Source organism: Ursus arctos, unplaced genomic scaffold, assembly GCF_023065955.2.
Source record: "Ursus arctos isolate Adak ecotype North America unplaced genomic scaffold, UrsArc2.0 scaffold_15, whole genome shotgun sequence".
Classification (NCBI taxonomy): Eukaryota; Metazoa; Chordata; class Mammalia; order Carnivora; family Ursidae; genus Ursus; species Ursus arctos.
Window position 1 is genome coordinate 8,647,672 of NW_026622819.1, and position 15,445 is coordinate 8,663,116.

General features: G+C 44.2%; 1 protein-coding gene across 1 annotated transcript in view; it reads right to left on the reverse strand.

The window, feature by feature from the left end:
• Window positions 1–15,445, reverse strand: part of CTNND2 (catenin delta 2) — an 885,151-nt gene that overhangs the window by 30,750 nt on the left and 838,956 nt on the right. Inside the window, exon 19 of the mRNA XM_044386968.3 lies at window positions 11,720–11,804. Coding sequence (XP_044242903.3) covers window positions 11,720–11,804 — 85 coding nt within the window. The remainder of the gene's footprint in view (window positions 1–11,719; window positions 11,805–15,445) is intronic.

Genomic DNA, 15,445 nt, shown 5'->3' on the forward strand with positions numbered 1-15,445 from the left:
AGATGGTTCCAGTTTCCTATAGTTGAGTCTCTTATGGCTTGTCTCCATCTCTCATTTCATCTTATTTTATTTTTCCCTCCCTCCCCTATGATCCTGTTTTGTTTCTTAAATTCCACATAGGAGTGAGATCATATGATAATTGTCTTTCTCTGATTGACTTATTTTGCTCAGCATAATACCTCTAGTTCCACCCATGTTGTTGCGGAGGGTTGCTGGAGGGGAGGTGGGGGGGATGGGGTAGTTGGGTGATGGGCGCTAAGGAGGGCACGTGATGTAACGAGCACTGGGTGATGTACACCATGGATGAATCACTCAACTCTACCTCTGGAACTAATCATACACTATATGTTAATTAACTGAATTTAAATAAAATTAAAAAAAAAGATGGCTCCAAGAGGAATCGCATGCTATTATACAAGGAGGGAGAGACGATGGGGGTATCTGAGTACAGACTGTCACAGAAGAAGAAACAACTGATGTGTATGTTATATTTCTGAGCTGCGGGTTTTAGTCTCATCACAGGGGACTGCGGACAGCCCGTCAGGGGCTCTGTACTACAGCAGATCAAGGAGCAAGCACAGGACACATCCGAGGTGCGCCCCCATCCTGCGACCTCCTCACTTCTTCCCTTGGGAGCCGCTAATGTACCCTCTGCTGCTCAAGTGACAAAAAGAATCTGAAACCCTGCAGTTCTTCCTCACTCCCCATGGAACTGGTCTCTCTGCATGGACTAAGGACACTCACAGACTTGGGACGGTTTTCATAATTGAAGCCAACTGGAAGTTACTGTAGGTGCATTTTCAATTAAATGAAAGCCCTGGGGGATCTCTCAAGAGCGTGGCTTTTATAAAAACCGATACCAAGAGGACCACTGGTTTGGTGCCCACACCACATGAACGTGGTAGGCGTAAGCATCTCGGTGGCCCTTTCTTTCATTTTTTCCACTTTGCAATAAAAACTCTGTTTTTTCAGTTAGGCTCATTCTCAGCTCCCCTGCAGGGAGATCTGGCCACATGATGAAGACCTGAGAGTATTTCAGCTCTGCCCTCCTCTGCTCTTTTCCTTTCCAGCCGCTTGGAACGTGGACAGAGTGCCTGCCAACGCCGGAGAATGCACAGAGACGGTGAATACTGATAGAAGGAGCTAGAATCCCTGATCCGGGAGGTGTGACGTCAGACAAGGACTGTGACACTCTTACACGAGACAAAAGACAAAACAGAGTCTGTGGGATTAGCACACGTCTCATCTCTAGATTCTACAAGATTGGGCTGAGAATTCACTAGAGGGTGGGAGGGCTTGCAAGAGGGGAGAGCTTCCTTGGAGGTGGTCGATACACTGGGTATTCCCCATCTTCCCTCTCCCGAAGCATGGGGAGTGAACTACCTATTCAGCATGACCACGGACTCCCTGGAGGGTGGGGGTTGCAGGGACTGGTGTCTTCAGTGCCACTGGCAGGGGGACATACACACTCCGTGGCAGGGGCAGACCGACCATGGAGCTCAAACACCTTAGGTTTCAGACCTATCCACTGCCTGGACCCCTTCCGAGGCCTGTGAAGAACTATACATTCACAAAGTGTACTCTTCCTCTTCAACCAGGCTTTCCAAACTACCTATGGCACAGGGGCACCCGATCTGCGTCCACCCCGGCTTATGTGCAGCGGAGCAGCGGAAGTCTGCGGCTATGAGAAATCGGGACGGTTAGCTGGAGGAGGCCAGGACCAGCCCAGGCGTCCTCAGTTGGGAGGTGGTACTTCTGAGCAAACCACACCACTGCTCCCATGAGAGAAGGAACTAGAACATGAGCATCTCCTGGAAGCAGAGTGGACCAACATCAGGCTACAACTACACTGGGCAGGCTCGACTCTGCTCTCCTCTCTTCTTCCCTGCCAGAGCCTGGCAGTTGGGTAGGGTCAGGACTTGGCAAGGAACAGCTTAGGTGAGGGGGAGACTGGGAGAGGGGAAGAAACGGACCACACTCTTCCTGCTCAAGCAATGCAGGCTTGCACAGATATAACGTTATCCCAACTACTGCCATCCGCTGAGAAAGGGGGGACACGTTTCAGCTAATTGCTTAACGTCTGACACAAGAATGCTTGTAGACTTACATTAAACTTTGTGAGATTCCTAGTTCCTGAGTCAATCCTCTCGCCCTGCCTTTTGTCTCTGGGGTATTTTCGTAGGCTTTGATTTACAACGTTGTGGGTAAAGCTTTGTGGAAGAGCGGAGGCACGGAGGAAGTGTTGAGTTTGGGCGCTGCCCTGCAGGACTGCCCGACGTGGAGATCCATCCCAGGAACGGCTATAACTTAGTCACCTCTTGTTTAGCAACTGCCATGTGCATCGATTTCCACTTTTGCACAATTGATTTTTGCTTCTGTTCCCATTTGTGCCTTTGTTTTTGGACAGATATCATATGATGAGTGTCTGAGAAGTGTCTCAGAGAGGTCAGGGGACCTCATGGAGAAACAAGTCGATACAAACGTCAACAAGTAAACGCCCAGATTTATGGAGGAGACAGTACCATGGCTGAGTTTAACCTCCGCCTTTTTGTTTTTTACCCCAACTTGACATCAAGTGATTTAGAAAAGAAAGAACCCGAGGAGTTACCATGATAAGTCTTGAGGACACCGGACTTGGGTTGTTTTAGAATCTGGCTGAAAGTCCTTATGTCCTTCCAGTCATCTCTTGGTGAAGAATTTTTGGGCACAGGAGAAAGATTAATAAATTCCTGGCAAGCAATTTCCTTGATAAAATGACAGCTCTACATTCAGTGGTTTAATTTATGTCTATAGAGGATTTACTGCTTCTCCATCACCATCTTAGACACTCACAAAGCAAAAATCTATTAATTCTCAAAATGGCAACATGCAAAAGCCCTTTTTTACCACAAAGCTTAAAGATCAAAAGTTTGAATTTTGACCACGTTGTGTTTTTTTCTTGACCATCTTTCAAAACACCTGTCCAGTTCTCACTGGGACTCAGTACTAATTTTTAAATCTCCAGCAGATGAGGGTGATGGAAGGATGTTAAGCATGAGCCTCTGACCTCCGTTTGTGGGCATCAAGACTGCGGGCTCCTCTGTGCGTAGTGGCCTCCGAAAGCAGTGAAAAACAACACAAGGGTCGCGTCCACTCTTTCTCATCCTCTATGGTTTGGACATTGGAGGAAACCTGCAGGCATCCCTCACCTATCCATAATTACTTATTGATTTCTTGTTTTGTGAGTGCAGTGGTGGCAAGAGCCAATGAAACGAATATAGCAGCAGTAAGAGAAGGGAGCCCTGCGTGAGACAGGCCGTGAAGGGCAGGACTCCACTCCTACCCAAGCTCATTAGTCACTGGCTGAATGGTGCGCGCAACCTGAGTCTATCTTTCCGACAATAAAAGGAAGGGCGTTTAAAGATTAGTTTTATGTTTTGTTTCTTTCATCCAAATGGCAAGAATGAATACAATAAATCTCTATCCAGAGAAACATAACCTTACTCGGTCTCAAGCCCAAGCAGCCTGGCATTCTTTGAGACACCAGCTTACTGTGAAAGATACTGATGTTTCGGATGGGGGCCGCTATAGCAGCACAGCTGTAAAAACACCAGGTAATGAATACTAGTGGAGAAGACCCAGATGATTATCAGCAAGAGTTTGATTCTGACATTTAATCTGGCTTTGCTTTGACTGGACAAGTTGTGACCCCCTACTTGCCAATAGGGACTGTCCTATCCCTTTCCAGGGTAACTTTACAGGGTCTATTTTAAGAGCCTAGCATGTTTTCTCAGCAAGAAGTCCAGGCAGAAGCAAGGGAATGGAAGGACAGACGTTAAGTCCCCTCCTTCCTGATCCCCTTCTTTCAGTAGCCAGTACTCAGAGGCATTTTCGCTGCGGAGCCCTGAACCTTCCTGCTACCTCTTCTTCATCTCAGGACACGTCTGTGCCTCAGAGGACAGAACAGGGCCACTGCACCTGGAGATCCATGATGTCTCACTGAGTAATGACCCTGAGGAGGGTCCCCGGGCATCACACAGGATGGCCTGGGATGACTCCAGGTTGCTACTGATGCTTTTCTCAGAACCCCGCGGGGCAGCCTTTACGGGGCAGCCTGCCCAGCTGAGCCCCACTGAGATGCAGAATCCAGCACGTGGGCCCGGAGGTGCAGACAGACACCGGAGAATAACAAAGGCTGTGCTGAGTTGGGGGTCTAGGAACGAGTCCCACACGAGACAGATGTCATGGCAGGTGGCAGGGAACCACCTGGCTGGCAACCTGACTGAGGGGCCAACCACAACCAAGGTGGGAATTCATCGCCAGCCAGTGAAACATTCAGGCTGGCTAGCTGGAATTTCTTATGAAGAGGTAATTTTGCCCCAACATGAGCACAAACATGAAGATCTCATTGCATTTTTGATGATTAGATATTAATACAGGACTCTTTAACTATAATTGAAGGAATATTTGGATCCAAAGTCTAAAAACAATGTGCTGAATCTCGTTCAAATTTGGGTCCCGGTGGTCAACAAGCTAATGTTTTAAGTGATGGCTAAGTAAATAACCCTTGATAGCAAGACGGGCCACATACATTTTAAAGCCAAACCCTGTTACTGAATTTTGTGTTCAGGAAGATCCACCAAATTGGTCTTGGACCTAACGCCTCATGAAGACCAATAACACAATGATCTCTACTGGCTAGGAATGAGATAAATTCCAATTTTCCATGTCATTAAGCTGTGTGTTACATTCAAAACCTTCAGACACTGGCAGCCAAGAGGGGAACGGGAAGGTTGGAGAATGGAGTAATCAAAATAGTTCAAGTAAACGACGAACTTCAAGTTTTAAAAAAGTTAAGCCATCTACTTAAATTTTTGCCAGAGGGATAGATATGATTTCTTTTGTTTTCTTTACTCCTATTTTCTAGCACATAGTAAAGCAGTCCCTTTTAGGCAGTGTTTGCTCATTTTGCGTGGAATTCAGAATTTTGCTCATTAGGAGCTGATATTTTAATTGTACTAGAGTTGGAGGCAAGTTTCATTGCAATTTCTATTAAGAAATGACCTGTAAGAGAAGTTCATAATTCAAATCCTCCACAACTAATATTTGAACCAAGGAAAAAATTGTTTTCTAGTAAAGTACAAATAAATCTTATCTAGATATTAAATATTATAGCACCTTTTGCTGAGACATTTTTAGCTGTAAGCTCAAACCATTCATAATGTTTAAAAATCATTCTTTACAAGTTTGAATTAAAACTTTTTTTTTTCATTCGAACGAATCTACCCTCCAATTGTTTTAGATTGCTAAGGAATGACCTTAATGCAGCCCTGAGGAAGAGGACAGGAAGATGATTTTCAGGGGAGGCGATATGAAAACTTAGGAAAAATGAAGAAGATTAGGTGGGCAAGTACGGTGCTGGGTGGGGTAGTGGTAGGGCACAGACCATGGAGAGGCCTTGGAGGGTGGGGGGAGAGGGAGGGAAATTGAACCAGGGACACAGAAGTTCAGTACAGCTGGTGGCTAAATGCGGGCAGAAGGCTGGGGGTGAGCCGCTCCCGGAAGGTCTCATGGGCTGTGCTGAGATCTCCAGACTGTCCTGAGGCAAAGGGAGCCACAGGAAGGTATGGTCCCAAAGAGTCATTTAGTCAAATTTGCTTTTCAGAAAGTTCCCCCTGGCTGCCATTTGGAGAATGGCCTGGGGAGGAGGCATCTCAAAGGTGGGGAGCCCAGTTAGGGGTCTGTGGCAATGATCCAGAGGAAAGAAGTCAGCTTCTGGCCATGATCATAGAGAGAAGTGGACGGAGGCAGACGTGTGGGGCTTTCTGGGGGCTTGGATGCAGCCACGTGAAAGAGAGGTGAGAGCCAGCGATGTTTCCTGGGTATGGGTTTAGGTGAGGGAGGTTGCAGGAAGAGGAGTTGAACCCAGCAAAGCAGGCCAGTTTGAGATCTGGTTTGGTTTGAGGTGCTGTGGGAATGTGAGCAGGTTATCTGGCAGGTACCAGATATATAGAGAAACAAACTGGGGAGAGTGGTAGATGTGGGTGGTAATTGAAGCCAAGGGAAGAGGTCGTGTGTGAGATAAGATAGATCTAGATACAGAACCTGGGGCACATCAACATGAGAATGAACAGGAAGATGAGCCCAAGAAGGATGGAGAAGCAGCAATCGAACAACTTGAGGTGACTCAGGGGACAGTGATGTCACAGGAGTCGCCAGAAGACTATTTCTGCGAGTGAGGTGATTTTACTACATCATTTTCAGACTAGACACATACAGGATCATAGCAGGGCCTCTCATCAGGGACACATGGCATGCCCTTTACTAAGTCAGCGCTTGAACTCATGTCTGCTTCTTGCGGTCCTAGATGTTTCCTAGTCTTCGGCACAGCTGACCTGCACACACACAGATTAGCACTAAATAGAATAATATCATTCAATTCTCTTCTCAAGCCGTGGCAACTTGCATTGTTGTTAATGGCCTTCCTATAAACGCCAATGTAATCTGGTTTACTTGTATCCCTGGAGTGCAAGCAGGGGCACTGGAAAGGTATCTAGGGGTTGGGGGGGAGAGAGGGTGGAGAAACCAAGGGGGAAGAGAGCTGTGAAAATGTGGAAGTGAATAATGATGATGGTGATGACGATGACAAAATGAAACCCTTGCATCCAAACATCCAGCTGCCTGTGGACAGGATGGCAGAGAGCATTTGGCAGCCAAATGGCATGAACGATGTTTTAGAATTAACAGCAGGAACTCCCGTTGGTGTATGACTTTCTGGTTTACAATGCTCTTTGATGATGACTGTTCCATTGGGCACAATCAGCGATCCCACTGGGCACGTGTCATGGCATTTACTTCATGGTTGAGAAAAGCAAGGGACGGGGACGGGACCTATGGGGAGACGCCCGCCATCTCCATGAAAGGATGTGAAGGGTCCCAACCAGGGCTGAGGAAAGTTACAGACTGGAACACAAAGCAGAAGGCAGGTATCAAGGAGGCCCCAGCCTCCCAAATCCATAGGGCTCTGAGGACATTCCAGATGCCCCAGCGTATCTGTGAGCATTGACAGTGAGACCCAGTGAACCAAAGGTCTACCAGCTGTCCACCAGCAGGAAGTCACTGCAAAGCCGCCCAAAGTCAGCCCCTACCTGATAGACAGGGAGATCTCAAGGAGCTTGCCTAGTCATTCTGCACCTTGAATCTCTGGCCATTGATTCTAAGTCCTATGCTCTTTGTACTTCACCAGATAGTGGAATGAGCCTCCCAGGCACTAACTTGCTCTCAAGCCTTATTAGCTGTTGAGTGCCCAGTACCAGGGAAGCATAGTGTGACTTTCTTTCTTCTGCTTGAACTAAACTTGGAGGAATAGTCTCATCTTGGGGTGCTACTTTACAGAAGCGATCCTGACAAACTTGCATGCATGTAGAAAAATGTGAGAGTCTGGTGAAGGTTGTGGAAAAGCCGATACATTAGAATCGAGCATGGCTGGCCCAAGCAGGGATGACCTCATGGAGACAGAATGGCTAGCTTCAAACACAGGAAGGCTATCACAGAGGAGAAAAATTAGACTTTTCAGAATGGCACTGGAAGGCAGAAGTTGCTGATAAAGAGATTTTTACTTAATGCAAGGAGGAAGTTCTGAATAACCACAGCCACCCCGAAATGAAATAATATGCCTCATTAGATGGTGAATGCAATTGCTATTAAAGGTATTTGAACACAAGGCAATGACTGCTGGAGCTGATACAGCCTTTCTTCCTTCAGTAAAAAAACCACCTTCCTCCTGCCATAAAGTTTAGCAAGGATCCTGGCTGCCCACTTTTCCCATCCTGCCTTGCTGCTGGGTGAGGCCACGTGACTGAGTTCTTGGTCCTGGGATGTGAGCAGGAGCTCAGCCCTTTTTTGTATCGCTTGCTTACAAGGACATCACTTGGCCTCACTTGCCCTCTCTCTTCCTGTGGGTTGGAATGAGAGATAAATGAGCTAGGGAACTTGTCCTACAAATGCAAGGACAACAAGGCAAAGCAACAAGATGGCTCCGAGGCTCCCCTGTTGGTCCCAGGCCACCTGCCCAACGGTACAGTCCCATGAGTGGGACGGAGATACCTGCTTGGTTCGAGCTTCTACATTTTTGACTCTTTCTCTTAGAACAGCATAGCCTGTATCCTAACCAATGTAACTAGTTCTGGGAGACGTTGTACAGATTACCAAGGTATATAAACAACGATTTCTGTAATCTTATAATTCTATGTCCCCCCTCCTCGAATTTTGTATCCTTTCTTCCAAAACCAGCTCTCCCAACAGTCCTCACCATGGTCAAACATAAGCACCCCATTATGTCAGTGACCTCATTTTCTTTTCTTTTTTTTTTTTAAAGATTTTATTTATTTATTTGACAGAGATAGAGACAGCCAGCGAGAGAGGGAACACAAGCAGGGGGAGCGGGAGAGGAAGAAGCAGGCTCATAGCTGAAGAGCCTGATGTGGGGCTCGATCCCATAACGCCGGGATCAAGCCCTGAGCCGAAGGCAGGCGCTTAACCGCTGTGCCCCCCAGGCGCCCCAGTGACCTCATTTTCTTAAAGTACAGAGGCTCCCAAAAGTCAAGAACTGTTGACCCCCAGCTTCCCTTCCATCCCTATACCAAGTCTGCTCCTAAGGGTCATCTTCTTTTCCTTTAGAAAGCAGTCTCTGGGTTGATGCAGCTCATAAAGAAATTTTAAAGTTCTATTTGTGGTTATCCAAACTTAGGGACTGGTCTAAAAAAAAAAAAAGGGTGTTGCATGATGCATGTGATAACGTTCTTCTGGAATTCTTTATTTTCCTTTAGGGGAAAAAAGTCAAAAGTCCAGGCCTCCCTGAAGTTGAAGGTTCAGATAACACAAATATGTTTTGGCTCGCCATGTCTCAGGAATCAAATGTCATTTTCTACTGGTCAACACACCCAGTTGGAAGAATATTCTGATTTATTAAACGTGTCTCTCAAAGTAAAATAAAGTCACTGAGCTAATGAAATGAGCTTCTGGCCACTGTGCCTGAGTCCTGGGAGGAAATTAGCCAGTGACAGATGGACCTTTAATTCTGTCCCATAGATATGCCGTTTTCATTTCAATTTCTCTCTCCCTACTCCTGTTTTCCTGTTATACATAATGCCCTTAAGCTTTACCTCCTAATTTATGCAGACTCCATGAATTCTTCGAGATTTTGCTCTATAATTTTCCTACCCCTAATTCATCCAGTAAATCTGTAGCACATATTTCTGAAACTAATGAAGTTAGCAGTAATTATTCCATATTTCATTTTTACCCACATTAGCTGCTTCCCGTGTCTTATGTTTTCCCTGAAACTCTTCTTTCTTTCTTTAAGCCTATAATAGATGTTTAATAAACAGATTTGAAGCATGGAGAATTAAAAGATACGGATCAGACATTTTTTCAATGATATGTAAATTGTCAAGGAAGAACAGAAAGGAAATCTATTTCCTCACTGATTAACAACAATTCATAAGGATGAATGAATTCGGTCTTCTCACCAAAGGATTTTTCAAAAAGAAAAGCTTTTGTGAATTTTGAGCTTTGCTATTATGATACTGAGCATAAAGGTCCTCATTTCATTTCGCAACTGCATAATTTGGAAATTATTAGGGACAGCTTTTTCTCAACCTTTTTAAATCATGGGTCAACTAAAAACATCACCATGGGTCAACTGAAAACACCAGCATCGGTTTCTCCAGACCATCCTCCTTGAACGTCCTCACACGAAGCACATTTGAGAGCATCTTTAGCTCTTGATTTTTAGCTCCATTAAATTCCTGTCAACACATTCTTTTCCTTCATGAAAATAAAAAGACAATTACACTTTTTGAACTCTACTACTAACCTAGGAAAAAACTAAGATGGAAAACTCATACTACCATTCAACAACTACTCTCTAAAAGCAGTTTCCCTTCAATGCACATAAGTAGGGGAAGGTGTATTTCAGCAAAGAAATGTTCAGGATCCAAGGGAAAGTGAAGTTTATTTGAGGCAGTAATATTTCATCGAGCTTCTGGAACCACTGACTCAGAACCACCAGCTCCCTTCTAATTTATAGCGTGTTCTTCGTGTCCAGCTGCCTGTTGAGCTGAAGGATCCCGCCCCGGGAGAGAATTCAGTCAGCTCCTGGAGGACTCCATGAAGAAACTAAGTAGGGATGCTGGGATGTGAACTTCAAGCAAAACAAAATGTAACCCAAAACATTTGAGAGAAGGGCTTATCCCAACGTGCAAAATATTTAGAAAAGAATATAATCCATCTACAACACTCTCCAAACACTGTATTTTGCCATCTCTGTTTCAGCTTAAACATACTTGCTCTTAGCAAATAGGAAAGTCTTGGAAGAAAAATATATAGGCTAACGTTTGTAAAAAAAGTGCAAAGTAATGAGAGCGTAAGGGAAATAGAAAGGACTGGGGGAAGTCTAGAAACAGACTACAACTTAGTAGAACCAGTTATTAAATATTTACTTTTCCCCATCAGCTTAGAAAAAGATAGATTTTCCCTCTGGCAAGATGGGTCTTGGGCTCCGTGATGCAAACCTCTTGCTGTGGTCCCGCCTGCCCAACCCGAGACCGGCAGGCTGGGGAAGAAGGGAGCAGTGACTTCCACTCCCTCTCCTCCTCCACACGGGCGGCCAGGGGCTGCAAGGAGGGGCTCTGAGGAAGCGCAGGCCCCCTCCCACAGTCCTGCTTAGGCTGTCTGAATCCCTACCGAGACCCAAGCCTAAGGTGCGCTCCCTTTGGACTAGTGATTCGCTCCACGCCTATCTGTTCTCTCAAATCTATCGTGGGATCATCAATCACTTGAACTACCCACATTTGCTGGCCCGGTCACAATAAAAACAACTTCTGGGATACACCGTTAAAAAATTCTCCCCTTCTAACCAGAGAGGGAGAGTTATACACCGTTTATTTGGCATCCCTTGGAAATGAGGTATACAATCGACGTGTCTACATGTGACATTTTCCCCTGATTTTATGTTTAAACCATTTTGGGGTTGAACAGCTCTGTGAAATGTATGATATAAACTCCCTCCTGCCTCCTGAGAGTGTGGTGGACAAATGCCCAGCCTCTCCTCCTGATCCACAGCCGTCATCAGACATAGCAGCCCTCTCCCCCCGGGCAGTGACTCAGAGACAGTCGGGGCTAGGCACGTAGGGCAGGCTGTCGGGTCTTCTCCTCCTTGCTCGTGGGCTGTGATACACCTTGGCTTCCTGAATATACATATATGTATGTATGTGTGTGTATATACACACACAAACACACACACACACATATATATATATATATATATTTTTTTTTTTGTCTTCTCTCCACCATTATTGCCAACACCTATCTATGCTTTTCTGTTGTTGTTGTTTAGGCAAAATTACTCAGTTCATTAATTTTTAGTCTACTGTACAATATGGACGCTCAGGAAAACAAGCTTATTTTCTTTTCTATAGGACAATCTAGGGTAAGACCCTATGAACATGGGTCTGTCCAATCCAGAAGATTCATGGATCTTAGTGTCTGTCCGGGGACACTTGGTGACCCTTCTCTTCTGCTTCTTCATTGACTGTCTTGCTTTAGTTGTGTTGCAATTACTCAGACTGTTGGACAAGTCCTTTCCATGGCTATGGTGCCCCTTGTTATGATCCAATACTGGGTCTTTGGGCTCAGGGCCCCTGTGAACCATGAAGCAAGAAGGTAGAGCAAACCTTACCTTTTTGTAGAGACTCCTCAGATCTCTGTACTGCCACATGCTGTTTAGGACCTGAGATGCGGCCTTGACCACTTTTGGAGAGTGTCTGATAAAGAAAAGACAAGACACGTAAGGTGGTGAAGTGGGGCAGCTGGGCTTCAGACGGACACCGACTCGTCAGGAATTTACAGCATTTACAGGAATACACGTCCTTTCTCATGGCCTCCAGCTCCTCCCCTCTCAGCCTGGGGCGTGCAAGGGATGGTCTACAAGTCTCCAACTAACCCTCCTCAACACACCCATGAGAGCAGGAAGCAGGAATGCATTCAACTTGGCAAAGAATTTTCAAAATGCAAAAGGAAGAGCAGAGCCTTGAGTCTGAATGCAGATTTAGTGGAACAGAAAGAAGAGAAAACCTGCCATCAGGAAGGGCCAGAGTCGGGAGTTTTAATGGCAGTGTTGTGTTAACACCCGTGTAGTAAGAAGAAAAAAAATATGCCTTCTCTCAACTGAAGCAGGAGGGTGTATATAGTGTTGGCTCCACGTGCCTGCGTGATGACAGGAGCTGCTCTCCATTTGCGCAGGAGACTGGGAGTGGAGCAAGAGGTGTGCACATCCGCTCTTACACTTACACAGAGGAACGCATCAGCATCAATAGATAAAGACCTGCGAACAATTACAGTTCCATCCTCAGGACCATAGTGAGAAACTAAAATCACATAAACCTTCGGACTTGTGGTTCTTAGCATTTTCTTGAGTCATGGCTTTAAAATCGCTATGCAATGCTAGCTAAATATTTCAAATTTTGAGTCAGTGCCCATCTGTGTCTCAAAACAGACATGAGGTCCATAAATCAGTGTTGATTTAATTTGATCAAATTCTTGGAAGTGATTCTGGCCGGTGGTGAGGGAAACTATTACCCGTAGATTCTTTATTCTAATGGCTCGTTCTACAAGCAGCTGCACAACTCTAGTGGCTGCCAGTGACCCTGTGGACTGTCTCAGGGGCTAGCATATTTTTTTTCTAAAGGGTCAGATAATAAATATTCTCCACTTTGGGGGGCCATATGGTCTCGATCGCAGCTACTCAGCTCTGCAACTGTAGCATGAGAAGAGTCATAAATAATACATCAGCGAGTGGATGTGGCTGTGTTCCAATCAACTCTATTTACAAACGCAGGAGGTAGGTGGGATTTGGCCCCTGGGCCATGGATGGCTGACCCCTGGTCTATGTGTATGGTGACTCCTGGAGTCGGGCAGGATGCAACTATTCAGGAGGACTCCAAGGTGAAGTCCACCCCTGGAGCTGACCAGTGCTGCGGTGGTCCAAGGACGCCCAGAAGAGAAAATCTGAATTGAGACCAAAAATGCCTTTGAAACAAAATGGCTTTTGAAATAGAATGTGAGCAGATGGTGAGATGGGATGAAGTTGAGGTTGGATTCGAGGTCCAGAGACAGTGGCTGTTCTGAGGACATGCATGTTGTCATGGAATTATTGGATATTAATACACGGTCCATTACGTGTCTGCTACGTTCCTGGGTCTTCACGTTTGTGATTTAGACCAAGTAAGTTTAAGGCTCCTTCATCCATGTGCTTACCGGTAACAGTAACAATCATTCTTACTATTTTTATTACCGAGCTGGAATAGGAATTTGGCTGTGTTTGAAAATACTAGTCATATCATGTATTTTCATATTTATTTATTTATTTTGGTTTTCTTTTTTTTTAATTTAAATTCAATTAGCCAACATATAGTACATCATTAGTTTCAGATGTAGTGTTCAACAATTCATCAGTTGTGTATATTTTTAAAGGAAAAAAAAGTAGAGTTCTTATAAATTCCAAAATTTATAAGAGTGTCGTGCTCTAAATGTCATATTAAATTCCTTTGATTTAAAGACAGAGAATTTTAAGTCTTTTCATGGATGCGGTCACAGGTACATGTTAATCTTATGTAATCAATGCTGAACAAAGGTTAAATGTTATGTTTTGCTGTATTTTATCATTGTTAGCTAGATATTTGTCCATGCCAATAGCCAAGCAACTCTTGAGGAACATACATGAATATTCAGGGAGTGTGGTAAGGTAGTTGAGACATACTTAGTATGCAAAAATTCCTTGGAAACAGTGTAATTTTTTTTCTACTTCTTGCTTAGTTACAAAATAGAAAAAGACTGTGAATGTGTAATAGTGGGTTTTAACCTCTCAATTAAAATGTCAATATATTACAATGTCTTAACACGTGAAGGTCAAACAGACATTGCTTTGTTTAGACTTTAAAAGTCCATCACTAGACTGGTCCCATAGCAACTTCCAGTTGTACAACTATAACTATTGATTGAAGGACTTGGACAATTGAGTGTTTCTAATGTGACAAGTGACTATAGCCTAAGCCACAATACACAGTTTCTCACTGACAAGTCACAGTCGAGACTGTTAACAGCTTTTCTGTCTTATGACAAAATACAGTGACACATTCCACACACTATTTCCTATATAATTTTTAAAATTAGAAAAAAAAACCCAAATGTACTTTTGAAATAAATGGATGTGACAGAACGTCCATAATGGATGTTTAAAATGATATGAAAAGAATAATTTGTTACCAAGACTTGAAAATAGTAAGTGTTAAGACTCCTGTAGTCATTAATGATTACACAATGTCTGATCCTCACTAAAGTTGTGAAATTAGGGGTGACTGAGGATGTCAGTTGGTGCAATTGGTTGTGGGTGTTCATCACAGCTACTCCAAGCTGTAGGACCCCAGAACCCCAGTCCTGTGGTTATTAGCAAGCTACAGTGGGTTGTATAGTTCAAAGAGACTGTGATTGGCAACTCACCAGTCTGATTCATTAATAGCATGACATGTTTCAGTTTGTGCATATTTAGAAATGAAACATATAAATGCATAAAAATGGAGAATCACAGAAAGGCATGTTTTTCCACCTGTGTTTTCTTATGCTATCTGAATTTAAAAATCAGGTTTGAAATAAACTTATTTCTGGTAATAATGTTTTAAGGACATTTTAGGGAGGACAGATTTGCAAGGATACTATAAATTAACTAGAGCAAACTGCTATCCCTCCCTTTTCCAATTATTAACGAATCATAATTTCTCTTTTCAATAAAGAATTTCTATTTTGTTGAAACATGCCCAGAGGCCTTGGGAATCTCAGTGTCTCATGTCATAACAGAATTGAGTGAAGTGGTGAGTTTAGTGTTAACATTCAGAATAATTCTTCTGGATTCCTTTTAAGGGTGTTGAGAAGCAGTAACAAAATTCAAGTATAGGTGGGAGATGAGGCTATCTGCAGTTATAAAAACCCTGGTTTGATCCCCAAATTAGTTATTATACAAAAAAGAGGTAAGGGGTGCTTGGGTGGCCCAATTGGTTGAGTGCTGACTCTTGATTTCAGCTCAGGTTGTGATCTCAGGGTTGTGGGATCGAGACCTGAGTCTGGCTCTGAGCTGGCTGTGGAGTCTGCTTAGGAGTCTCTCCCTCTCCTTCTGCCTTTCCCCCTGCTCTCTCTCTCTCTCTAAAATAATATATAAATAAATCTAAATAAATAAAAAGAGGTAAGCCACATGGGAGAATGGATGAGATAAGCAGGAGAACTGGGAAGATGTCTGACTCCATCCAATTCAACACTTCTTACTAAACTTGATGTAAATCTTGACTATTAACATTGGAAAAAAAGGTCAAGGAACATTGAGATGAAACATGTCACTCTTCCATAAAGAAACTTC